At 41.4% G+C, this 27,865-nt stretch overlaps 1 protein-coding gene across 2 annotated transcripts in view; it reads right to left on the bottom strand.

Annotated features, from left to right (window-relative positions):
- Positions 1–27,865, bottom strand: part of mms19 (MMS19 homolog, cytosolic iron-sulfur assembly component) — an 84,169-nt gene that overhangs the window by 43,383 nt on the left and 12,921 nt on the right. For both annotated transcript variants that reach the window (XM_059947133.1, XM_059947135.1), the window contains exons 3-14: positions 27,239–27,287; positions 25,690–25,790; positions 24,100–24,185; positions 19,585–19,659; positions 18,967–19,036; positions 16,670–16,798; positions 15,120–15,181; positions 9,487–9,573; positions 7,929–8,003; positions 6,350–6,427; positions 5,090–5,228; positions 4,826–4,980 (exon numbers count right to left, since the gene is read on the bottom strand). In XM_059947133.1, the coding sequence (XP_059803116.1) occupies positions 4,826–4,980; positions 5,090–5,228; positions 6,350–6,427; positions 7,929–8,003; positions 9,487–9,573; positions 15,120–15,181; positions 16,670–16,798; positions 18,967–19,036; positions 19,585–19,659; positions 24,100–24,185; positions 25,690–25,790; positions 27,239–27,287 (1,106 nt within the window). The remainder of the gene's footprint in view (positions 1–4,825; positions 4,981–5,089; positions 5,229–6,349; positions 6,428–7,928; positions 8,004–9,486; positions 9,574–15,119; positions 15,182–16,669; positions 16,799–18,966; positions 19,037–19,584; positions 19,660–24,099; positions 24,186–25,689; positions 25,791–27,238; positions 27,288–27,865) is intronic.

Genomic DNA, 27,865 nt, shown 5'->3' on the forward strand with positions numbered 1-27,865 from the left:
TTCATGTCAACTCTATCTATCCCTCTCAAAATTTTAAATACCTCGATCAAATCCCACCTCAACCTTCTACGCTCCAATAAATAGAGATCTAACTTGTTCAACCTTTCTCTGTAACTTAAGTGCTGAAACCCAGGTAACATCCTAGTAAATCGTCTCTGCACGCTCTCTAATTTATTGATATCTTTCCTATAATTCGGTGACCAGAACTGCACTCGATATTCTAAATTTGGCCTTACCAATGCCTTGTACAATTTTAACATTACATCCCAACTTCTGTACTCAATGCTTTGATTTTTAAAGGCCAGTGTTCCAAAAGCCTTCTTCACCACCCTATCTACATGAGACTCCACCTTCAGGGAACTTTGCACTGTTATTCCTAGATCCCTCTGTTCCTCTGCATTCCTCAATGCTCTACCATTTACCCTGTATGTTCTATTTGGATTATTCCTGCCAAAATGTAGAACCTCATACTTCTCAGCATTAAACTCCATCTGCCAATGTTCAGCCCATTCTTCTAACCGGCATAAATCTCCCTGCAAGCTTTGAAAATCCACCTCATTATCCACAACACCTCCTACCTTAGTATCATCGGCATACTTACTAATCCAATTTACCACCCCATCTTCCAGATCATTTATGTATATTACAAACAACATTGGGCCCAAAACAGATCCCTGAGGCACCCCGCTAGTCACTGGCCTCCATCCCGATATCCACCACTACTCTCTGGCATCTCCCATCTAGCCACTGTTGAATCCATTTTATTACTCCAGCATTAATACCTAACGACTGAACCTTCTTAACTAACCTTCCATGTGGAACTTTGTCAAAGGCTTTGTTGAAGTCCATATAGACTACATCCACTGCCTTACCCTCATCAACATTCCTCGTAACTTCTTCAAAAAATTCAATAAGGTTTGTCAAACATGACCTTCCACGCACAAATCCATGCTGGCTACTCCTAATCAGATCCTGTCTATCCAGATAATTATTAATACTATCTCTAAGAATACTTTCCATTAATTTACCCACCACTGATGTCAAACTGACAGGTCTATAATTGCTAGGCTTACTTCTAGAACCCTTTTTAAACAATAGAACCACATGAGCAATAAGCCAATCCTCCGGCACAATCCCCGTTTCTAATGACATCTTAAAGATCTCCGTCAGAGCTCCTGCTATCTCTACACAAACTTCCCTCAAGGTCCTGGGGAATATCCTGTCAGGATCCGGAGATTTATCCACTTTTAAATTTCTTAAAAGTGCCAGTACTTCCACCTCTCTAATTGTCATAGGTTCCATAACTTCCTTACTTGTTTCCCACACCTTACACAATTCAATATCCTTCTCCTTAGTGAATACCGAAGAGAAGAAATCGTTCAAAATCTCTCCCATCTCCCTCGGCTCCACACATATATATGACCACTCTGATTCTCTAAGGGGCCAATTTTATCCCTCACTATCCTCTTGCTTTTAATATAACTGTAGAAACCTTTCGGATTTACTTTCACCTTATTTGCCAAACCAACCTCGTATCTTCTTTTAGCTTTTCTAATCTCTTTCTTAAGATTCCTTTTACATTCTTTATATTCCTCGAGCAATTCCTTTACTCCATGCTGCCTATATCTATTGTAGACATCCCTCTTTTTCGGAACCAAATTTCTAATATCCCTTGAAAACCATGGTGCTTTCAAACCTTTAACCTTTCCTTTCAACCTAACAGGAACATAAAGATTCTGTACCCTCATAATTTCACCCTTAAATGTCCTCCATTTCTCTATTACATCCTTCCAATAAAACAACTTGACCCAATCCACTCTCTCTAAATCCCTTCGCATCTCCTCAAAGTTAGCCTTTCTCCAATCAAAAATCTCAACTCCAGGTCCTGTCCTGTCCTTCTCCATAATTATATTGAAGCTAATGCTATTGTGATCACTGGACCCGAAGTGCTCCCCAACACATACATCTGTCAGCTGACCTATCGCATTCCCTAACAGGAGATCCAACACTGCCCCATCTCTAGTCGATACTTCTATGTATTGTTGCAAAAAACTATCCTGCACACATTTCACAAACTGTAAACCATCCAGCCCTTTTACAGAATGAGCTTCCCAGTCTACTTGTGGAAAATTAAAATCTCCCACAATCACCACCTTGTGTTTACTACAAATATCTGCTATCTCCTTACACATTTGCTCTTCCAACTCATGCTCCCCATTAGGTGGCCTATAATACACTCCTATCAGTGTTACTACACCTTTCCCATTCCTCAATTCCACCCAAATAGCCTCCCTAGATGAGCTCTCTAATCTATCCTTCCAAAGCACCGCCATAAGACTTTCTTGGACAAGCAATGCAACACCTCCTCCTCTGGCCCCTTCTACTCTATCACACCTGAAGCAACTAAATCCAGGAATATTTAGTTGCCAATCACACCCTTCCTACAACCATGTTTCACTAATAGCTACAACATCATAATTCCAGGTATCAATCCACGCTTTAAGCTCATCCACCTTTCTTACAATGCTTCTAGCATTAAAATAGATACATTTAAGATACTCTCCACCTCCTCCTCTCTTTTCATCCCTAACAATGCATTCAAATTTATTATCCTTTTCTTTCTTCTCCCCTACATCTTCGGGCTGAGCGCATCCCTTCTCCATCACCTGCCTTTCCTCCCTCACACACTGTCTATTTACTTGCTCTACTGGTGAACTAACCTCCCCTCCCATAGTTTCCTCAAATTGATTCCCGCCCCCCCATCTTACTAGTTTAAAGTCTGCCCTGTAGCCCTAGCAAACCTCCCCGCTAGGATATTGGTCTCCCCCAGGATTCAAGTGTAACCTGTCCTTCTTGAACAGGTCACGCCTGCCCCAGAAGAGGTCCCAATGATCCAGAAACTTGAATCCCTGCCCCCTGCACCAATCCCACAGCCACACATTCATCCTCCACCTAATTCCATTTCTACTCTCACTGTCGTGTGGCACAGGCAGTAATCCCGAGATTACTACCTTTTCCGGTCCTTCTTCTTAACTGCCTTCCTATACTCACGTTTCAGGACCTCTTCCCCTTTCGTACCTATGTCATTGGTACCTACATGTACCACGACCTCTGGCTCCTCACCCTCCCACTTCAGGATATCTTGGACGCGATCAGAACACTTGCACCAGGGAGGCAAATTACCATCCGGGACTCCCGATCACCTCCACAGAACCGCCTGTCTGAACCCCTGACTATCGAGCCCTATTACTATGGTCCTCTTTCTTCTATCCCTTCCCTTCTGAGCTACAGGGCCGTCCTCTGTGCCGGAGGCCCGGCCACTGTCACTTCCACCAGGTAGGCTGTCCCCCCCCAACAGTACTCAAACATGAGTACTTATTGTCAAGGGGTACAGCCACTGGGGTACTCTCTAGTACCTGCCTCTTCCCCTTCCTGACCATGACCCACCTATCTGCCTCCCGTGGCCCCGGAGTGACCACCTGCCTGTAACTCCTCTCAATCACCTCCTCACTCTCCCTGACCAGGCGAAGGTCATCGAGCTGCAGCTCCAGTTCCCTAACTCGGTCCTTCAGGAGCTGCAGTTCGGCGCACCTGGCGCAGTTGTGGACGTCCGGGAGGCTCGGAGACTCCAGGACCTCCCACATCCGACACCGAGAACAACAAGCTGCCCTCACACTCATACTTCCCAAATAACTGAAAATAACAAGAACTAAAAGATAAGCCTACTGTGCCCTCTTCCGCCTAAGCCGTCTGAGCCCAAGCCCTACACTCTGCTCCCGGCGCACTCCGCTGCCCGCTTCTTAAGGCTGCATTCTTTTTATATCTTCCTGCCTTCCCAGGCCTCCTTCACGCGCCTGCGCAGTCCCGCCTCTCAGAACTCCGATCTGAGACGCAATTGGACAATTTGAAAATGGCCGCCGCCGCACTTCCTCTCAAAGCCTCGCTGTCCTCTTCCAAAAGAGGACAAAGAGGACTTTCTGAAATAACCAGATTGAAACTGTGCACAGTACTCCAGTTGTGACATTATCAGTGCCCTGTACAATTTCCCTTCTACTCAGTGCCAACCCTGTTACAACGAAGGCCCAAAATGCCATTTGCCTTCCTAACCATTTACTGTTCCTGCCTGTTAACTTTTCCAATGTGTACACAAGAACATCCTGATATCTCTATACTTTGCTCATATGCAAGCTTTCTCCTTTAAGGAATATTTTACCTTGAGATACCAAAGTGCATATCCACACATTTATCTCTCAGTCAGCATTTTACTCCCTGGAGCATAGAAGAATGAGGGGAGATTTGATAGAGGTATACAAAATTATGAGGGGTTTAGATAGGGTAACCCCAATAGTTTTTTTTTTAACCAAGATTGGGTGACACTAGAACTAAAGGTCATTTAAAGAGTGAGAAGTGAAATGTTTAAGGGGAACCTAAGGGGGAATTTCTTCACTCAGAGTGTGCAAGTGTGGAACGAGCTACCAGTGGAAATGGTGGATGTAGATTCACTTTCAACATTTAAGAGAAGTTTAGATAAGTACACTGACGGCAAGGGTAGAGATCTGGTCCAGGTGAGGGTCAATGGGACTAGGCAGAATAACAATCCTTGCAGACTAGATGAGCCAAAGTGCCTGTGTCTGTGATGCAGTGTTCCATGACTCCATTAAACTTCACTGTCCAATTTTTCATCTACTCACACAATATTCCACTACAAAGCCCTATTATCCTCATTACAATATTTTAACTGGTCAGAAAAAGAAACTTCATGTAATCAGACTATTTCTTCCTTGACAACTCCAGCATTTTGTCAACACAATTCTTCTTCCTTTACCTGTTTATGCTTGTTGAATTGTTCCAGTAACAGAGGAAAAATGCAGCTGGTAATCTTGTACCATGCTCTGTAGGAAGCACTCGCAGCTGACTGAAGTAGTTTGGCACTCGGCCACACAAGTTTCATATCTGGTTCACACAGGTGGTGCTCACAGTCTGAGAGAAGATGGAAAAGAGACAGTTTTCAAGATAGTACTTTGCTATACAGCATCAATCAACAAATGAGAAGGACTGCTCCAGTCATAGCATGGGATCTTGTGCACACCTTGTAAAACGTTGTCAAGGAAAGTATCCAGGCTATCTTCTGCATCCGAATCAATAACCGACTTGGAAAGAGCAGTCGCAATTGCTTGAAGAGCAGCAAGGCCTTCGGTCTCGACTTTCTCAACTGCTGTCTGAAAGACCTAAATAGAATTAAAACAAGATTTGCCACATTGTGTAAAGCCCATGAGTCCACTAGCAAAGAAATGCACAGCATACACTAGCACATGAACCAGTTCTATGGCATTGGCAGCATGGAACAGAGGCTGCAATAGGAAACCCTGGCAATCTGACCCCTTTCCACCAAAGGAAATTGCTCTCCCTAACTATTATCCAGAAAATTACTTTAGGGAAGTCTCAACCCATTAGCAAGCAAGGTTAACTCTGAAGATAATACATATCCCACAAAACAGGAAGTTTTTACTGACTGGTTAGTTCAGTCACTGTACCATCGGTACCGAAGCTTATTGATATAATGCTTTACAGTGCCAGCGATCGGAGTTCAATTCCCTCTAATGTCTGTTAGGAGTTGGCACGTTCTCCCCGAGACCATGTGGGCTTCCTCCGAGTGCTCTCATTTCCTCCCACATTCCAAAGGTGTACGAGTTAGGGTCACTAAGTTGTGGACATGCTTTGATGACACTTGTGGGCTTCCCCCAGCACATCCTTGGACAATGCTGATCACTGATGCAAAACGACATATTTCACTGTACACTTCGAAGTACAAGTGACAAATAAAATCATTCTTTAATTTTATCTTTAAAGTCTCTGTGTCTGCTTTGTGCACCATATGAACCTTTCAGAACTCTCTTTACCCAACACTATCATCTGCACTTTCTCCCCCTTTTATTCCGTGCATGATCATATTTCCCTTGAGGAGATTTAAAGTTGTGGCATTAGAGCAACAAGTTAAAAAATCTAGACACTCAAATTTCTCTTCAGATTTTAGGTGGATTTATAATTAGTACCTGATATTAATAACTAGTTTTTGTTTCAATTATAAATATATTCATTGCATCTAATTTTTTAAGTACCTTCACAATTCAAATGCCTATGTAAGAAGCTCAACTTGGAATCAAAATACACATACACTTACACATCCCTACCTCTCAGTACTTCACAAGTGCTACAGCCTCTTGGCCACTGTGCTTTAGTCTATGGAGAGAAGTCCCTGATTAATATGCAAGGAAACTATCAACTTTGTGAAAGCTGGCACCTTATCAGGCCACAAGTAAATGCTGTGTGCTATTCTTCTTTTCCTTACCTCTCTCCGTATGGAATGCCAAAGAGCTGGCAGGAATTCTTTTAGATCCTTGTTCCTATAATCCTTGCAGCATGCTGTCTACAAAGGAGAGAACACAGGATGAAGAGTTGCTCTGTGAGGTCATACTAGGGAACTATTCAACAGTCTTCTAACAGTGGGATGGAAGCCATGCTTGACCTGATGATGTGTTTTCTAGGCTTTGTATCTTCTGCTTGATTGAAGGAGGGAGAAGTGAGAATATCTGGAGTGGATGGGGTGTTTGATAACACCAACTGCTTTACCAAGGCTGTGAGAAGTGTAGAAAGAATCCAAAGAGGGAAAGTTGGTTTCAATACTACACTGAGCATCACATACTTTTTGAACAGATACTTAAGATGCTAAGGTCACAAGTTTATTAATCATTTTTTTGGTGCTCTGGCAGTGGTGACCTTCATCTACGCCACATAATGAATATCCTGAAATTTCGACCCAACAACGATGAGGGAACAGCCATTACAAGAATAGTATACAAGGCTTTCAAACAGTAGTCCAACAGACATACTGCCATTTCTTCCAGCTGGCTTGCGAGGCACTGGCAAAGTCATCTTGCCGAGTTACAGCACTGCAACCAGTAATTGCTGTGCACAAAAGATTAGACTGGGTAAACACAGGAATGAGAAAGTTCCTATTTTGTCATGATGTTTTCTTCCAGCATTCTTTGTTCATTCCACCACTTCCCCCATTTTATACCACACTGAAGTGCTTTCACTTCAAACCTCCATGGAATAACCTACTCTAGAACAGCAATAATCTTCCCCAGCCACCTTGTCTACCATTTTAATAAAGGAGTCATCTATTGATAAGGGAATACATGTGCAATTGGAGAGATGAGACATGGAACCAAAACTAAAAAGCTATGGATTCAATAACCCTGCTCTAACAAACAATTCAGTAACCACCAGAAATAGAAGTCCCCACTCTGGTGGAATCACTACATCAGCAATTGCTTCTCTAGTGGTGGCTCACAATCCAGGGTGTCTGGATCTCACTTGCTTTCAGATGTGCCTTGATTACACAGGTCCCTTTATAGGGACAGAAGAAATTGCAGATTCTGGAATCAGGAGCAAATAAACAAGTTACTGGAGGAATTCAGCAAGTCAAGCAACATCTGTGCAGGGAAATAGATAGTCAACTCTTCGAGTCGCAGCCCTTCTTGTAGTCTGGACACTGTTGCTGTCTGACCCACTGAGTTTCTCCATTGGGTTATTTTTGATCTATTCCTTTATAACAATGACCATCTATCCATGACTCACTTCACTATGGCCATATTCTTATGTCTTCCTTTGCTCACTTCACATTTGGAATGAAAAGCTCCTTTAAAACAACATGAAACATGTATTCAAAATGCATGGTCAGAATTTTTAGTGGAACTACTGGCATCCACAGGTAGGTTCAAATGAAGTAGCAGGTATCCCGATCTACTCACTTAGAACAAAGAATAAAGCTCAGTTAGTAATGAGATGTCACAGCCCTGAGTGCTGGATGTGTAACACCGCAGAAATCCACTTGTACAATGTCAGTAACTGAGCTTCTTACGTACCAGGGTCTGAAGGGAGTCCACCTTTGAGCTCTGAACATCTGAATCAAGCTTCTCCACTAGAAGTGGCAATAGGAACTGTGTGCAAGAAACAGAAACAAGTTGACAAAAGATACACATGTAGAAAGGTATAACATTAATATAAATACATTCATAAGAATTTCCTACTTCGAAGAGTTGTGGAGAGTGTTGATGAATATATTCAAAGCAGAAATTGAGAATTTTTGGACAATAGCAGAATTAAAGTGAATTGAGGCCAGAATCACAAAGGCCATTACCTTATAAATAGGGCCTTGTTTTAAAACTTACTCACGCACAAAAAATACGTACACATTGTTGGGATTGACAATGACTACGGTCCATTCCCTGATTAACAGAGAACTAAGTAGAGAGTTTAGAGTTGGCAGGTTTGGAATCATATCTAGGCCAGGTTAGTATAGATTTTCTGCCCTGAAGGATGTCAATAAACTTGACGATTATTATGACAGTATGATAATTTCATGGTTATCATTTCAATACTCATTTCAGATTTTAAATTTCCCTAGTGGTCATGAGGAAGTTTGCAATCCAGTTTTTGGATCAATGATTCAGAAACCTGGCTTCTACTTTGGTAAATTAATCACTGGATGATTGCTTTCTGTCACAGAGAAGGAAGGGAATATAAAGACCAAACGGGCTTCATGTTCTTTACACAGGTGATGCTTGCAGTCTAAGAGAGGTTGAAAAGGACACAGGTTCCAAGATATTACATTACTGGACAATAAGTAATTGAGAAAGATTGCTCTGATTATAGCGCAAGGTCTTATCCATTTAACTGGCACTGACTACGCGAAAATACAATTGGTGAATTAAAAACAAATAACTTACATAGTCAAGGTTCTTCAACTGCTCATCTAAATAATTTTTATTTTTAAAAAATACACTGTGAGTGCCTGCCTTCAACATCCTTTGGGTAGCACAGTAACATAGCAGTTAGCACAACGCTCTACAGTGCCAGCGACCAGGGTTCAATTCCCACCACTGTCTGTAAGGAGTTTATATGCTCTCCCCATGACCGTGTGTGTTTCCTCCTGGTGCTCTGGTTTCCTCATTTACTCCCACAATCCAAACAGGTTAGTAAGTTGTGGGCATGCTACATTGATGCTGGAAGCAAGACAGTACTTGTGGGCTGCCCCAGCGCAACATGTGTCAATGCTGGTCACTGATACAAACAAAGCATTGTACAATGAATACTCGGGCTTCCAGCCAGCTATAGGTATCGATTATAACCAATGTTTCGCTAACAAACCTGCCATGAAGGTTAACTTCAAAAAGGTCTTTTATAGATAATTGATAAAGAACACCTACAGTGGGTGGCGAAAGACCTTAGGAGTAGCACCTTTGTGTAATTATTTCAAAGGGCTAGCACAGGCACATTGGCCAGAAAATCCTCCTATGCCGTACAATACCAATAAAAGGTAAAGTCATAGGAGTAGTTGAGGAGTTCAGATGCTGGTTACCAATGTTTACATCTCCTTAGAAGAGATTCATCAGAGCAAAGGAAAGAGAATTCTGGAATTACCTCTGCAAACCGCGGCGTGGCAGTAAGAACAGACCGCAGGCTCAGCACTAGATCATCATGAGATATTCCATGTGGGTCATTTGGAGGCTGCAAACAAGAGAAAAGAAAAGTGATCCTTTCTTCCAGCTGGTTCCTTAAGATAACAAGCAGCAGAGACCATCTCACTTCACTAATTTATTCACTATGCCTTTCCCTCCCACCCACCAACACCACTCTTTCAAATCACTTTTCCTCTTTGCAACATGGTGCTAAGATCTGGAGTATTCTATGGGCCTCTTGCTTTTGCTTTTAAGGCTATAAGTCCCCACTTTTGACCTCCCCTTTCCCCAAGATTTGATAACTGACCTTCTACTGTTACGAACCCCGTAACTGGGTCACTTACCAGCAAAGATAGAGAGGTCCATTGAAGTCTGATGGTACTATTTTTAATAGTATTTATTGATAAAGGGGCACAAAATAAGACCAATGCAAACATACAGATAATATACGTCATCAATATTAAATCTAAAGCGTGGGTGTAATAATAATCAATAAGAAGTAGCTCTATCATTGTCTAGGGGATAATGTATTGTCTGATGGAAATATAAAACTCACTGTTAGTTCGTTCAAGCTGCAGCGTTTTGGATTTGAGAGGGAGACGGTTAAACTTGCCCAGTTCTTGGATGATGCCAATCCTTCCTTTTGGGAGTTGGTTTCCCCGTTGTTAGCTAAAAGCCGTTTTTCTGTGGTAAGGGCACCAGTTTCCGGGGCAAAATGGACCCGAACGCACATGGCCTCCCACCGGCTTCCGCTATCACGGGATCGCTAGCGTTTCTTCTGGTGCGTCTGAGGGGCTGTTCCCACAGACCCTCTTTTATCCTTACTCACAGGGTCGCAGATGTCAATCAGGTTGGGGGTGATGCAATCCCTCCCTCAACCAGCCCACTTTGCCTGAGGGCTTCCACGTAGCACAGTATTGCAATATACAAGTTCGTCTTCAAGAGACAATGGCCATGTCCCGTAGCTTTATATCGCCGGGGAACAAGGCATTCCGCACGTCTCTCTCATTCCCTGGGTCTCCTGACCCAAATCAATAGTGATCTTGCAATTCTCACAAAGGAGGGGGCTGCAGGCGTAACACCCCCTTTCTTCAATGCGTTTTCACCAGCAGTTAAAACAAAGTAGTACAGAGTCTTACAGGATTGTAGAATCTAACACAATACAAAAGCTTTTCCTTTTCACTACAGAGTAATTCAGTTATACATTCAATCCAGCATCTAAGCAGTTAACGACTACAGAGTCACTTCCTTTAATATCTTAACAGCTTGCACCTTACTAAAGTCTTGTAGCATCAGACTTCAATTTAATAACCACCTATTTTTATTTCTTTCCTTCAGCAACAAAACTAAGGAGTTGTGATCTTAGCTAATGTGTATCTACAAAAGTTCATGCAAATACTAATCTTTCTGTTGTTTTCAAACTTAACAGGCAGGCTTCCCTGGGGTTGTCTTTATTATTCACATGCTTTGTCGAAATCCCGTACAACCGGCTTTTGCTATTTAAAAATGGCATCCCCATTAACCATCGCCTCTTTTCCAGTTAGTTCCCACGGGGGGAGCTTGGGTACCCTGGCGAAATAAGCTCTCGCCCGCTTCTTTCATAGGAGTTATTTTATCTACACCGTGTCCCAAACTTAGACCATCTTCTGAATTTCCACCCAATTCTTTAATTTTACACAGGCTGCTAGTTTTCTCTTCAGGACCCTTCAAGCTATTAGCTTTCAGTTCAAACTCTTTGTTCAAGCAGCATTTCAAATTCTGCCTTTTCACACCACACTCTGGAATAACAATAGCAGGCCCCCCCCCCCCCCATCATCTTCCAACTTAATCTGTAAGCGAGCTGCCGGTTTTAAATTTTCTTCATTCGATTTGGGAACTACATATTTCCCGTTTCCTTCAATAATAATATTTATCTCCCCACTTCTGAGTTCCACATTAACTTTTAACACACCTTCAAGCACAAACACCTGGGAACTCTCACTTCCCACTATTCCCAAGGTTAACCCTTTCTTCACTGAACCAAGTCTATCTGACCCACAAGGACGGCCGTCCCTTTCAACTGAATAAAATACCTGACTTTTCCTGAGCTCCGTTACTAGGTTCAGTACCACGTGCATCCCCATCTTGGACACACTCAAACGGGACTTTGGCCTCTTTTGGGCTTTCAATACCTGTACCCGGTCCAAATTCTAAATTCCCCTGATTCTCCCAGCTACTCTCTGGGCAACTCCCTTCCGGAGTAAACTCAACCCCGCGGACTGAAACGACCTCATCTGCCAACCCAGCAGACTTCTTCAAGGTAAGGGCACCCTTTTCATCTAGGACTGCCCTCATATCATTATTGGGAACACCTCTAGCATTTTCAACTTCTTCAAACAGTTCTGCCAACCCAGACAGATCATCCAGGTCCAACCCTGGACCTTTTAACAGCTCTAGCTGTTTCTCATCTTTATCTTCTGTCTCTAAAACTTTTCTCCTCGCTAAGGGCGGGTCTACCTCCTCTCCCTTACCCTCTTTCACTTTACTACTCTTCGTTTTACCACCCTCTAAACCCTCGTGGGTCAGGGTCGGTAAAAATGTCTCGGCCAAATTGAAACTGCTCCCTTTCTCAGCTGCCTCTCTCAACATGCTGCAAGTGATCGTGCATGCGGGATAGATCTTGGAATCTAGGGGCGGGGCTGCAACACTCACCGGCCGGCTGGTCATCGTCATTGCTGCCCAAACCTTACCACCTGCTAAATCGTTACCGAGAAGGACGTCCGCATCAGTTCTCGGGAAGTCTAATCGTACCCCTATTTCAACTGGACCAGACACCAGCTCACAATCCATAATGACCTTATGTAAGGGCATCATTTCTGTCCCTTTGCTTATTCCTTTCACAGCTACCATTCTCGTCTTGCGACCAAAATCTAGTACCTTACTGCTGATCAACAACAGCTCAGCCCCCGTATCTCTCCAGATCCGTACTGGAACTGGTGTGTCTCCCTCCCTCACAGACACAGTTCCATTTGACAGACAAGTCTCAGACCCTTCTCATATTCTGTCGACCCGGGGCTCTCTTGTCAATTTACTGATTACCACGGCACATCTGATAGGGACTGCTGCTTTCCCTTTTCCTGTCTCTTTCCTCGGAGCAAAGCACCTAGATGCAATATGCCCCCCTTTTCCACAATTAAAACAGGTCAAGCCCAGAAATCTCTGGCCGTCTGGCCTTTCCCCCTCAACCTTACCACTAGCTCCCGGCGGGACCTCTGCCTCAGCCGGCGGACTTTCTCGATCGTTCCCACGGTCCCTCTGGGAACTTTTATTCGAGGAAAACTTTGTCTTGTGGGCTAGGGCATATTCATCTGCGAACCTAGCAAATTCTGAGATGGACTTAATCGGCTTCTCATTCAAATACATCCGGATATCCTCCGAAACACAGCCTTTAAATTCCTCAATTAGAATTAACTCCCTGAGACACCAATAATCCTCCCCCACTATCTCTGCTGTGCACCAACGGTCCAAGAGCACACCCTTCTCATAGGCAAACTCGGTATACGTCTGATTCCACTCTTTCTTTAAAGTTCTGAACTTTTGTCTATACGCTTCAGGTACTAGCTCATAACTCCGGAGAATGGCCGCCTTTACTTTGTCATAACTCTCCTCCTCCATGGCCAACGCCGTATATGCCCGCTGTGCCTTCCCTTTTAACACACTTTGTAACAGCGCCACCCACTGATCTCTGGGCCACTTCTGATTCACTGTCACCTTTTCAAAAAGCAAGAAATAACTATCAACATCCGTCTCCTCGAACGGAGGTACTAACCTCAACTCTCGACTAACAATGAACCGCTCCTCTTGGTCTAACCCCTGAACTCGTGGCTCTTGCCGTAACTTCTCCATCTCCAAGTCATGTTTCCTTTATTTCTCTGCCTCCCTCTCCTGAGCTCTTTCTTTCTCTTTCTCAGCTGCTTCCAGCTGTTTTAACCGAAGTTCATGCTCTCTTTGTTTCTCAGCTCTTTCCTGCTCCCTTTTTACCTCTAACTCCTTTAGCTGCATGCTCCCTCTCTCTCTCGGCTCTTTCATTCTCCTTCTCTCTCTCGGCCCTTTCCCTCTATTTCTCTCTCTCAGCTTTCATTCTCCTTCTCAGTTGCCTCCAGCTGCTTTAACTTAATTGCATGTTACAACTTTAATTTCTCCAACTCTAACTGAGCCGTCCCACTAGCTGGTACCTTTTCAGGGATATTTTCCAATACCTCAGCTGCAAACGCATTCTTCACGATATAATACTGAGTTATTGCCCTTCGCACCTCCCGCTTTTTCATTGACAACCTCACCTCTGCGAGGTTTAACCCCTTCGCTAAATTTATCAAGTCTGATTTGGTAGCCGCCTCTAGCGCCTCCAGAGTCGGGTTTTCTATAAATTCACCCACGTCCATCTTTGCTGGTTTCCTGTCTGGCTACCCGCGTGACCAGATCCAAGTTTTGACTTACAAGCCCGATTCACTGGCCTCCCAATTTGGTGTCAAATCTCGAGACGAGAACCCCAATTTTGTTACGAACCCCGTAACTGGGTCACTTACCAGCAAAGATAGAGAGGTCCGTTGAAGTCTGATGGTACTATTTTTAATAGTATTTATTGATAAAGGGGCACAAAATAAGATCAATGCAAACATACAGATAATATACATCGTCAATATTAAATCTAAAAGTGCGGGTATAATAATAATCAATAAGAAATAGCTCTATCGTTGTCTAGGGGATAATGTATTGTCCGATGGAAATATAAAAGTCACTGTTAGTTCAAGCTGCAGCATTTTGGGTTTGTGAGGGAGACGGGTTAAACTTGCCCAGTTCTTGGATGATGCCAATCCTTCGAGTCTTTTGGGAGTTGGTTTCCCCGTTGTTAGCTGAAAGCCGTTTTTCTGTGGTAAGGGCACCGGTTTCTGGGGCAAAGTGGAACCGAACGCACGTGGCCTCCCACCGGCTTCCGCTATCACGGGATCGCTAGCATTTCTTCTGGTGCGTCTGAGGGGCTGACCCACAGACCCTCTTTTATCCTGACTCACAGGGTCGCAGATGTCAATCAGGTTGGGGGTGATGCAATCCCTCCCTCAACCAGCCCACTTTGCCTGAGGGCTTCCACGTAGCACAGTATTGCAATACACAAGTTCGCCTTCAAGAGACAATGGCCGTGTCCCGTAGCTTTATATTGCCGGGGGAACGAGACATTCCGCACGTCTCTCTCTCATTCCCTGGGTCTCCTGACCCAAATCAATAGTGATCTTGCGATTCTCACAAAGGAGGGGGCTGCAGGCGTAACACTACGTACATATCAACACGCTCAAAAATGTCGAAATATCGTGCAAAATTGAGAAACTCATTCCAAAACAAGCATTCAGTTGCCAGATTCTTCACTACACCTTGACTATTGACTTGAAAAAGTTCTCTCTCTCTTGACTTATCACATTCATATACATTCCTATTTGATGATTAGGTTCTATTCCACAAGAAATCTACTGGCTTTTACTGACAAATATTTTCTACATAACTAACATAATGTGTGATTCCCGCAAACTCCATTTAGATTAAATTGATAATATAACAACTTACAGGTGTAAAATCAACTGGAAAATAGCATGAAGTGACTTCAAAGAGCTCCTCCACAAAGATTCCTGAAAATAGGAAGTTATCAATTAAATGTCTTTTTATTTTCAGATGCAATTTGCAAGGACTGATGTAGTGTACTTCCCCATGTCTCCTTGCTAAGGTGCTAGTGAACCATACAGCCTACTCCTCCTTGGCAGTAGAGGTTGCAGGTTTGCAAGGTAATATCATATTTGCAATGCATTTTATAAATAGCACACACTAAAGTCAAATGGCTGTACAGAGACAAATACAATGTCCAGCAGCTCAATAAATATTATGTATTCATAATATAATTCTGTATAATATGCACCAGATGGATTATCCAAGACAGAATTAACAAACAAACATTCTGAAGCAAGGTCTTCAACCTGAAACTGGACTAAAACTCTGACACACTTTCCACAGGAGCAGCTTGACCTGTTGAGTATTTCATGCATTTCTGGTTTCTGTGCAGATTTCTAGCAACTGCAGTTTTGGTATAGATTTTCATAGATTAGCCAAGAAATTTGAAACCACATACCTTTACACCCACATTGCTGAGAATACCAATGTTTATTAGGGCAGTATTTCCTGTCACTTTTGTGAATATGCTTTGAAAATCCTTCAGGGTTTCAAAATGTATTTGGGTGCCTTGAGCTCATGAAAGATACATATAATGCAATATCATACTTTTTTTGAAGAAAACATGAAAGAAGCTCAAGTGGTCTCCCTTCCTGCTTAAGCTCAGCTAACGGAAGACTATTTAAAAACATTAGATGCATCTCAGTGGTTATCACGTATTTAGTAAAAAGCCACATTTTAAATAGGTCATCTCGATTTTCAGCCAAGAACAAGAGTCCTCATTGATCTTTTCTTTGACACTGCTTTTTCAAGATACAAAAACAAATCAATTCCAACAACATCCAACTGCAACATATGCACAGCTCAGTTGTGCACCATGGAGCATGCCTGGCAGTCCAGATCTACCCAGAAAACAGCACAGCGTTACAATGAGTGAGAGAGATAAGGGGAGGGAATTAAAACAGAAGCTACACCCACTCAAGCTCTTAAACAGCAGCTCCAATAGCCTGTCTGACACTGAGCCAACCCAACACTAAAATGATTGTGGGTACCATGTTTCCAGTACAGAGAAATGGTCAGCACATGTAATATGTCCACTTAACCTGTTAAAATAGCTTTACATTCTCACTGAGGTTTCGAAACAACATTTTTCACAACAGGGTCCATCTCCACAGACTCATTTGAAGCTACACAGATCACCACACTATTATACAATTTTAATTGGCTGCACATATAGCCAAATGCAAAAATTTTAAACTAGAGCTGTGACTCAGAACACCTGCCTATGAATTCCAGTAGAATGACAGTTGTAGTATTAACAGTTGTAATAATAGCAGCAAGTGGTAGGAATAGTATGATTAGTAACAGTAATGGTAGAAGTGTAAATCTGAAATGATTTTGAGTTGCACACATGAATTGCATTGAAGATATGACTTATCCCTACATATACATACCAAGGTCATAATCTTTAACAATAATGTCTCTGGAGATCTGGAAGGCCAATAGCAAATTCCTCGGGTCCTTCTCTCCATCCATTGCTTGAATAAAGCCATACGTAAAGTCAGCTCCTAATCCTTTCAGCTCTAAGTCAAGAATAACAAATAGTGTCACACTGTGCAAAAATCCATAAGAAATACAAATATCAGTTCACTAATGAACCCTGAAGGAACACAAACCTGATGGTTTCTTTTAAAAACAGTAGCCGAGAAGAAATCACTGTTGTTGTGGGGAAAAAAGCTAACAGAAATCAAACCTTAAATATTAACTACTGTACGTGCGGGAATCTAGAGTCTGGAACTGGTACCAAGAACAATTTTTCCTGAAAACCCCTTTAAGAAACCAGTTGGAGGCACTCCCATAGAGGAACACACAAACACAAAAAGCTGGATGAGCTTAGCAGATTCGGAGGGAAATGACAGCTGATGATTTGAGATGAGACCTCTATTCCCTCAAACCTGTGCAGGTGCACGGCTGTACGGATACTGAAATGCTCCTGCACACTTAGCCTTTGTTGCCACGCCGCTGAAATTTTCTCAATATGTAAGCATTGAAAGTGCTGTACAGTTTTCAGGCCATGTGAAAATTTCTTGCTCAGGGCAATGGTCGAACTGCACTGCCATAAAAAAATTAAGAGGGAACTTTGGTGGAGACTCTTGATCTGGACAAAGCCCAGAAATATCAAGTTTGGCTCCATGGATGCTGTCTGACATGAATTTTGTGTATTGTGCACACACCTATATCTACACTCCTGTACAGATCTCAGATTTTCACCATTAAGAGTTAGGTAGCAAAACTCCAATAGTCCACTATTTAACTATCCTAAGCTTTGGATTGTTGGGCACCTGCATCACCAGGGTCCTGGTCCACCACACCACCTTCATTCACCAGCTTATGGAGCATATTACATTTTGTAAATGAGGAAAGGAGGTTAGAAAGCGGAGAAAATTAATGTGAAGCCAATTTGGGAAAATTATAGCAAATGTATTTTAATATCACAAAATGTTCGATCCGACCAAGACAAAAATCAGAACATTTTCTTACTGGTGCAAAACCAGGAACTGCACAAGTTAAAAAAAAATTAGGTGTCGACACAGACTTTGTTGCAGAAATAGAAAGGGGAAAGTTACAGTTTATTTTCATTTAGAGTTATCTGTGTATAGAACTGGTCAAACCACATCTCAGGTGGTGGTTTCTGTTTATGGCCCAAGGCAAATGAACCTTTCATTGGGTCTTAAGTGTTGGTACATTCTAGAAATTCACTAGAATGACATCAGGGTTCATTCCATGATTCTATACAAGCTTATTTTTTCATGAAGGCATAGATACAGAGAAACTATGAAGCATAGTGAAAAACATCCAAGAAAAAAAGGACAGATTCTTTGAATAAGATCCAGGCTTTTTAGAAATTGTTCTTGGCCCCAGTCCCAGATTCAGTCCCGCATGTACAGTAGTTAACATTTAAGATTTGATTTATGTTAGCTTCCCCACCCCCCCCCCCACCCCACAATGAAATGTGTTCCCTAAAAGCTCTGGATGATATAGGAACCTGAAATTTTTTAAATGAAGACTGAAATTCTTTCTGAAATAAGGTTATCAAGAAAAATTGAATAAAAAGGATGAAGTACAAATGAGTGACAATACTGGCTTAAGGTCTTTAGAAAGACAGATCAGGCAAAATTATCGTGACAAAAACTTACAACTTACAACTTACAAACTTACAAAAGGCTGATTGCTCAAATTGAGAAGTAGGTAGAGAACACGGGATATAGAGTTGATTTTACTTAGATAATTTACGTGGCTATCAAAAAAGCACTGGAAGAACCCTTCGGGCCAGACAGCACCTGTGGAGGGAAATGGACAGTCGACGTTATGGGTCAAGACCTTTCATCTGTTGATCTGAAATATCCTCGAATGACAAAAGGGAAAGTGAATGTTTAGAAATGGTCCCCAGTAATATTAATCAATCATGGAATTGTGGGAGAACTGTTGAGAATGTGGGGAGAATAAAATGGGACTAGTATGTAATTGGTGCCAAAGGGTACTTAATGGTCAATGTTGACATTGTGAGCAGAATGGTCTTCATCCATGCTGAAAGACTATAATTCCATGACTTTCGATGCTGCCTGTTCTGCAGAGTTTCTCCAGAAGATTTTATGTTCCTTCAGACTCCAGCCCCTGCAATCTCTTGAGTCTCCATAATGATTTTCCTTTAAAGGAAAGGTCAAAAGGGATGACAATGAAATACCCTTACCTTGCTCTCTGGTGGCCATGAAATTGGTGATTATGCTGTATACTGAATGCCTTTCAGACTGCAGTAGAGACTACGAATGGAAAGAAAAGCATGTGTTAAAAAAGACACTCATTGCCAATGTCTCTGTCCTGTACTTGAAATTGAGTGCAGATTCTAATATCCATAACAAAGACCATAAATAACTCAAACAAATCACTTTCCATCATTTAAATATCTACAATGGTCCTGTAGACAGAACTTATTGAACAGAATCATTTTGGAGAGAAGCTGCATGCTAAAACACTAATAAAAAGAACTATCAAACGTTATATTTAAGGCACAGAAAGTTTGAGTCCAACAGAGGTTCTGAAGAAGGCCTTGACCTCAAGTCAAGTCAAATCACTTTTTATTGTCATTTCAACCATAACTGCTGGTACAGTACATAGTAAAAATGAGTCAATGTTTTTTCAGGACCATGGTGTTACATGACACAGTACAAAAACTAGACTGAACTACGTAAAAAACTACACTAGACTACAGACCTACCCAGGACTGCATAAAGTGCACAAAACAGTGCAGGCATTACAATATTAATCTCATCAGCAGTACTTATTTTTTGCAGGACTTTCTGACACTCACCTGAACATGCAGTTCCTGAAACAGTGCTTTCAAAACTGCCACGGCCAACCCTTCGGGCAAAACAGAACTCAAGCTCTGAGGATGGACACAAGACAAAATAATTCAAGGCACCAAGTCTAGACAGAAAACAGCCAAATCTACATAACTTCCTTTGACCTAACTGATGTAGCTGGTGTTTATCCAGCATAAAGGGCATTGAGGAATGCAGAAGAACAAAGTGATCTACGAATAATGGTGCATAGTTCCCTGAAATTGGAATCTCATGTGGATAGGGTGGTGAAGAAAGCTTTTGGTATGCTGGCCTCTTATAAATCAGAGCACTGAGTATAGGAGTTGGGATGTAATGTTATAATTGTACAAGGCATTGGTGAGGCCAAATTTGGAGTATTGTGTACAGTTCTTGTCACCAAATTATAGGAAAGATGTCAACAAAATAGAGAGAGTACAGAGGAGATTTACTAGAATGTTACCTGGGTTTCAGCACCTAAGTTACAGAGAAAGGTTGAACAAGTTAGGTCTTTATTCTTTGGAACGTAGAAGGTTGAGGGGGGAACTTGATACAGGTATTTAAAATTATGAGGCGAATAGAGTTGACGTGGATAGGCTTTTTCCGTTGAGAGTAGGGGAGATTCAAACAAGAGGACAAGTTGAGAGTTAGGGGACAAAAATTTAGGGGTAACACGAAGGGGAACTTCTTTACTCAGAGAGTGGTAGCTGTGTGGAACGAGCTTCCAGTAGAAGTGGTAGAGGCAGGTTCAATATTTATATGGGTATATATGGTAAAGTATGCCTTGTGCCAAAAATTTGAAAAAATTGGCTAGCACCAACTAATTGAAGACATACAGTAGCATATGGAACAAAATATTTCTGTAATTACAAATATATATTCAGAAGACAGAATAAATACAGAAACAAAAAGTAATAATGCTCATGAACTATCAAATTAATGGAAAATGCAATATGTTTCACTCCTGCCCGTAGGATGGAAGATCCACTGTTCCTATTACAGATAGATATAGAATTTTTTTTTTTAAGACTGGCATTATTATTCATGATATGTGTTACAAACAAGAAAAAAATCTGCAGATGCTGGAAATCCAAACAACAAACACAAAATGCTGGAGGAACTCAGCAGGCTAGGCAGCATCTAGGGAAAAGAATAAACAGTCGATGCTTTGGGCCAAGACGTCGACTGTTTACTCTTTTCCAATGAAATGCGTTATTTGTATCAACAACCAACACAGTCCAAGAATGTGCTTGAGTAGCCCTCAAGTAGCACCATGCCTGTGGCAATAACATAGAATGCCCACAACTTACTAACCCTAGCCTATATGTCTTTAAAATGTGGGAGATAACTGGAATACCAGAAGGAAACCCCCACAGTTACGGGTGAATGTATGAACTTCTTATGGGATTTGAATCCTGATCAGTAATCCTGGTGCTGTAACAGTGTTAGGTTAACTGCTACACGACCATACCACCAAGCTATTTGATCAGATCTTAAGTATCCTTTGAAATAGGTTTACACACTGCTAGAATGGTTAGTCAATAATGCTCATATTCCCCCAACAAATGTTGGGGTTGTGGGACCACGGTGGTATCTTACGTACGGTACATGATGCTAACTAATTTCAGCAATGACAAAGGACATGGAAATGGAGAAAAAAGGTGAGTTGATTGCTAATTCCCAAGCTGGATGGGGGAGAAAATAATCTCAGCTAGAAATTCTGCTTCTTATTGATAGAAAAGCGACCCACGGCCAATGTGTAGATAGCTGGAGAGAAAGAATATTGACATTTTTTTTTCAGGGTCTTCTGTTGGCTAAAGCACTTCTGTTGAGTCAGAGCACTGGGAAATTAATCTACAAGGCTGTTCATATAAATAGGCAAACCTAGGTAATTGTTGCTACCTATAAAATAAAAGGGCATTAGCAGTGATGAATTTTAAACATCAAGTCAATGAGTGACATTTTATGAGCCATTTAGTGAACATCAGCTTGTATCTAACACAGTGATCACAAAGGCATTAATTTACACAATTTATACATCGTTCATTGTGACTCAGCAAGAGCTGCCATTGCAAACAATGAATATTTATCGACTGCTAACACAATTCGGTTTTGTTGTTTCTGTACACAAATGAAAACATTTTAATAAATGTGACGGGAAGAACCAGTGAAACAACATCAAAACATTAAAATTTCTTTCCATGCTATTTGTATTTGTTCTGTAAATATTTTAACTTCCTCATATGAACTTGCTCTCAACTTTTGACCCATTCATTCAAATTTCAATTTTGCCCTGATGAAGGGTCGCAGTTTGAAATGCTGAATGCTAATTCCCCTCCAAAGGTGCTGCCTGACCTGCTGAGTTCCTGAGCTTGTGTGATATCAGTTTCTTTTGTAGTCTTCTCATCTTTAATTAAGTTACTTTCATAAATGCCTTTATTCTAATTCATTTTAGCCATTTAACCTACAATTTGTTGTTTCACCTTTTTTATAGTTGCTCAGTTAAGAACAGTGGAGATGCCAGGAAGGGTAGTGGGATCCTCTTGTGGGATGAGGGAAGGTAAGAAGACCTCCAGTGTCCTGACAACTTCATCCAGAAATGCATCCAGCTGCAGTTTCCAGCACTCCATGTTAAGAAGGTGGAGCTAGAAATGGAACTGGATGAATTCCAGATCATTCAGGATAGGACAGATAGGACATATAGAGAGATAATTACGCCCAAGGTGGTCACAGAAAACTGGGTGACAGGAAGGGGAAAGGGGTTAAACAGCCAGTGCAGAGCACCCCTGTGGCCATCCACTTCAACGACAGGCATACCATTTTGGATACTGTTGGTGCAGAGGGGATGATCTAGCAGGGTAAAGACATGGCGGTCAGGTCTCTGGCACTGAGTCTGGCTCTGTGACCTTAGAAGGGAAAGGGGGAGAAAATGGTGACAGGGGATTTATTAGTTAGGGGAACAGAAAGGAGGTCCTGTGGATGAGAACGAGATTCCCGAATAGTATATTGCTTCCCGGGTGCCAGTCTGGGATATCTTGGATTGAGTTCTCACCATTCTTAAATGGGAGGGTAAAAAACCAGAAGTTGTGGTCCATTTAAGCACCAATAACATAGGTAGGAAGAGTGATGAAGTTCTACAAAGTGAGTTCAAGGAATTAAGTGCCAAGTTAAAGTACAGGACCTTGAGAGTTATGATTTCAAGACTGCTACCCATGCAAAGTGCTGGTGGGGCCAGAAATAGGACGATCATACAGTTTAACACATGGATAAGGAGTTGGTATAGGAGGGACTGCATAAGATTTTTGGATCATTGGGCTCTCTTCCAGGGAAGGTGGGACCAGTACTGAAGAGATGATTTGCACTGAACTGGAAGGGACTAATATCCTAGTGGGAAGCTTTGCTAGTGCTACACAGGGGAGTTTAAACAAGAGTTGCAGGAAGTTGGGAACCAGCGTGCCAAAACAGATAGTGGAGAGGTTGTGGAGATAAATGCAGGAATCAAAAGGTTGAGCATAGTGCATCTAATGTCCTAAGTTTTGCATATTTCTATGCAAAAGTTATCAAAGGAACAACAAATGAGCTCAGGGCATGGATCAACACCTGGAATGATGATATTGTAGCCATTAGTGAGACTTACTGCAAGAGGGCAGAACAGACAGCCCAACATTCCAGGGTTCTGTTGTTCCAGATGCAACAGAGCAGGAGGGATTAAAGGAGGACAGGTGTTACTAAGCAAGGAAAACATTAGTCAGAATAGATTGAAGAATTCATCCAGTGAGGTGTTTTGAGTGGAACTGAGTAATAAGAAAGATATAACCATGGTTATTCTTCAGCCTTGGCAATTTACTTGCAAATGTTTCGTCACCATGCGAGGAGACAGCGTCAGTGCACTGTTGACCATGATGTATTCCTCCGAATGCTTGGCCGTTATATACTTTTCAAATTCGCCACACAGCCAATCAGCGACAAGATTTCCTCCCCACACCAATCGCTTATTTTTCCTCATATCCATTAATACATTTACTTAGCAACTCATTCTCTGTTCATTACCTACTGATGCAGTATGTTCTCAGAATCCTGTGTTTAAAGCACCATATTCTATCTTCTTACCCCTACCCCACCATTCAAATTCAATTCGCAGTTAGGTTTTTGACAAGTACATTGAAATGCACAAGAAGATTTTCAGAAACAGTGAAAGTTTCATCCAGAGATCATGGGTTTGACCATCAAGCAGCAGCAGGGCACATTTAATACCTGTTTCACTTTGTTTTGTTAGCTACAGAAATCTCACCATGGCATTAGACTTATCACAATCGTGCACCAGGAACATTTGAAATTGCAGTTAAGAGTCTGGTTGAAGCAAGGGATCAAATCTCATTCTGGCTTGAGCTGAATGCAATCTGGGAAGTCTATGTCTAATAATTAGTAGAGAAAAATTGGAAAAAAATGCAAGGTAATAATGACCTTCACTTAACTGAACACAAGAAGCAAACAAAAGATATTCTTACCAGGGCCTTCAATCCTTGCAATACATAAGGTGTAATAAGGTGATGATCCTTCAATCGATCAATATAAAAGAAAACAAGTACCTCCACTGAAAGAGAAGTAAAGTTAAAGTCATAATTTTAGCTTTATGTTTGTTTTGGACATGTGGATGAAGCTGGCAGGACTGCAATTCCCCATTTTTTAGCTATTCTAAAGAGCATATCTGAGTGGTATTCACTACCAATGGGTACTATGAATCAATCTTCATATGGCCACTGGAATAATGCATAGAGGCTACAGAATTGGACTTTTGTATTTTTTATTTAGAGATACAATACAGTAATAGGCATTGCCATTCCAATGAGCCTGCTCCACCCAATTACACCCATTAACCTGCTAACCCCTACAATACATCTTTGGAATGCTGGACGAAACTAGAACATCTGGAGGAAGTCCATGTGGCCATGGGGAGAATGTACAAGCACCTTACGGACAGGGACTATTGAACTAACTACTATACTACCAAGGTTCCTTAAGGTTGTTATAGCAGGGAGTGGTAATAGGGATAATCTCCCACCACCTACTAAATGCTCTCAATGGTGTGCACCTCAAATAACCTCTGTCAACCATGTTCAGCTTCTGACCTACCTGTGTGGTTTAGCTACTAAGCCTGATGAAACTGTTTCTACTGACAAGAGCAGGGGCAAAGGTGGGATACTGGTGCCTTATAACCAATCGCTTCAGGCAGGTGGGGCTCGCTAGCCATCATCAGAAGCTCATCCAGAAGAAGGGAAACTCTGATCTCTCATCTTAAATCTCTGCTGCTTTGCAGCTATACCCACTCTTGGGGAAGGCTTAGGAAGTAAAGTCCGAGGGAAAAATCTGGAGCCGGAGCCCCTAAGGCAGTCCTACTTTGAATTCAACGCTGACTGGCAACTCCTGCGATGATGCTGGTGCCAAATGGTATCAGTCTCTGCCATTCCTTTGGATCCATCAGAGCTGCATAGAGAGAGGGAGTCTGCTACATGGGCAACCGCTTACTCTCCATACTGTACTGCCGTGGCTCACATGCTTAGATAGCCAGGACGCAATATCCATGGTCAACCCTGACCCACAGAGGCCTCAGCAATGCTACCATGCCACCCTAGACTAGTTTGGGTTACTTCATTTTGAAAGATTTGTAGTCAGTTTCTCGGGTAAGTATATGCAAGTTTGTACTTTGTTTTCATGTGCTGGGAATATAGTTTTCAACTTCATAAGTGCTAACGAAGTTCCTCAACAAACAATTCCACTTTTACATCTACAACACACTTAACTAACTAAATAGCAAAACAGTGGCTTATAAATAAGTAGCAACGTAACCAGAAAACTTTAGATAGAGCCACAAGATACAAAAGTAAAAACAGTGTTAATCATAACTTTTAGCTAGTAAGGCTAAGCAAAGAAAGGTGAGAATACAATTTCATTCCAGGGCTTGGGCATGTCATTGAATGAGCAGGGCACAAGAAAGAAAACGTTTGGTCTATGTTGCCCATGCTAGCCAAAGTTGCATATTAGATTTAAAAATATTTAATTTAGCATTTTCTCAACCTGTAAGGGAAACAGCCTCTTACCTTCTTTTTGGTTGAGGGAAGAATACGACTGCAGCAGAACCTGAGACAGCAGGTGCACCCCTCGGCCTCTTGTTCGTGGCTCAGAATTTGTTAAACTTGTTCTACCGATTAATAAGGTACAAGAACGCAATTAGAATGCACCTAGCTCACATACTAGTCCACTTACATAACAATGTACCATAACCATTAACAGAAGTATACAGAATAATACAAGCCTACACAATACCCCAGGTTTATGTCGCTTCCCTTCTTAAAGGATACTGTTCCTAAAATATTTCCAAAGAGAAAAACCTCATTTCATGCAAATGGTATCATGAACCTACATAATAACAGCAGAAAAGTAGCAGCAAAAGCACACTATTTGCACAGTTTCTGTTGTACATTAATTTGTCAAATCATTGTTTCTGTGTATTTTTCATTGATTCTATTATATTTCTTTGTTGTACTGTTAATGTCTGGGAAGAAAATTAATCAGGGTAGTATATGGTGACACGTACATGAATACTTTGAAAATAAATTTACTTTGAACTTTAGCATTTTGAATTCAATCAACGAATGAACCTCTGTGGCTTTGTGAGCTCATCGTGCTCTAAGTGCAGAAACAGTCCCCTGCTTTCAGTTCCAAATAGACTCTGATAAAATTATGTAATTAAAAGGTGAGCTAATCAAGGGTATTAAAAATGTTAATATGCTTAAGATTAGAGCTGGGTTATATAGGAGTGAAATCACTAAATCTGAAACTTGCTTTCCAAGATACTGCAAGTTCTGAGTAATCGATTTTTTCAAGACCGACAGATTTTTTCCTAGATACAACTATCAGCTGACCTGCAACAAGAGCTAATAAATTGAGGTATAGATCAGCCATGACCATACTGAATTGAAGAAAAGTCAAAAGAATAAATTGCCTACTCCTGTTCCTCTGCACATATTTAACCATAAACTTGTACATCTCTAATACAACATTGATTGAATGGATTTTTTTGCTCAGAGTATAGTGGAAATTCAACACTTAAGTAATAATAACATCAACATTTGATTCATTAATAAACAAAATCAATTAAATGCAACACAAACAAAATGCTGGAGGAACTCAGCAGGCCTGGCAGCATCTATGGAAAGGAGTAAAAAGAATCAAATTTCAAGTCAAGACCTGATAAAGGGGTCTCAGCCTGAAATGTAGGCTTGTTTTCCCTCTCCACAGATGCTCCTGACCTGCTGAGTTTCTTCAGCATTTTGTGCGTGTTACTCTGGATTTCCAGCATGTGCAGAATCTCTTGTGTTTATGATCAACTACATGCAGTACAGAATTATGCAATGGTTTTTTCTAAATATGAAACACGATGACTTTTGTCCACATTTCTATGAAAGGTCAATGATATGAAATATTAACTCTGCTCTCTGTCCAAAGATGCTGTCCTATCTGCTGACTCTCTGCAACATTCTGTTCTTCATTTCAGTGTAAGTGGGGGTTGCATCCTGAACACAACTCCACTGTTCCCAAATGATGAAAAGACTAATTAGGAGACTGAAAAATGAATGTTTGTATTACCCTAATGCTTCTACAATTTCCAGTATAGTACATTTTCCATCAATGACACCTGAAAAGAAAAACAAACAGTTAATATTCTGCATTATGTGCCCGAATCCCAATTCTTCAACAATATTACAGCCATGAATTAACTTTATTATTATATCCTCTTGCAGAATACCTTTGATTTTAATATAAAATGTCAAACAGGCAGGAAATGTGCTTTCCATGCTCAGGCAAATCAATTAATACTTTCAGAATCAGGTTTATTATCACTGACGTAGGCTGTGAAATTTCTTGTTTTGTGACAGCAGTACAGCATAAAATTACTCCAAGTTAAAACAACAAATAAATACTGGATTTAAAAAAGATTACTGAGGTAGTCCATGGAATATTCAGAAATAAGATGGTGGAGGCAAAGAAGCTGGTCTTAAAACATTGAGTGTGGGTCTTCAGGCTCCTGTATGACCTTCCTGATGATAGTAAGGCAAAGAGAGTACATCTCAGATAGTGAGAGTGTTTCGTGATGGATACCACATTTTAAGGTACTGCCATTTGAAGATATCCTCATTTTGAGGAGGATTATGCCCATAATCAAACTGGTTGAACCTACAACCCTCTGAGCATCTTGTAATCCTGTTTATTGGA

Source organism: Hypanus sabinus, chromosome 22 (assembly GCF_030144855.1).
Source record: "Hypanus sabinus isolate sHypSab1 chromosome 22, sHypSab1.hap1, whole genome shotgun sequence".
In the NCBI taxonomy this organism is placed as follows: Eukaryota; Metazoa; Chordata; class Chondrichthyes; order Myliobatiformes; family Dasyatidae; genus Hypanus; species Hypanus sabinus.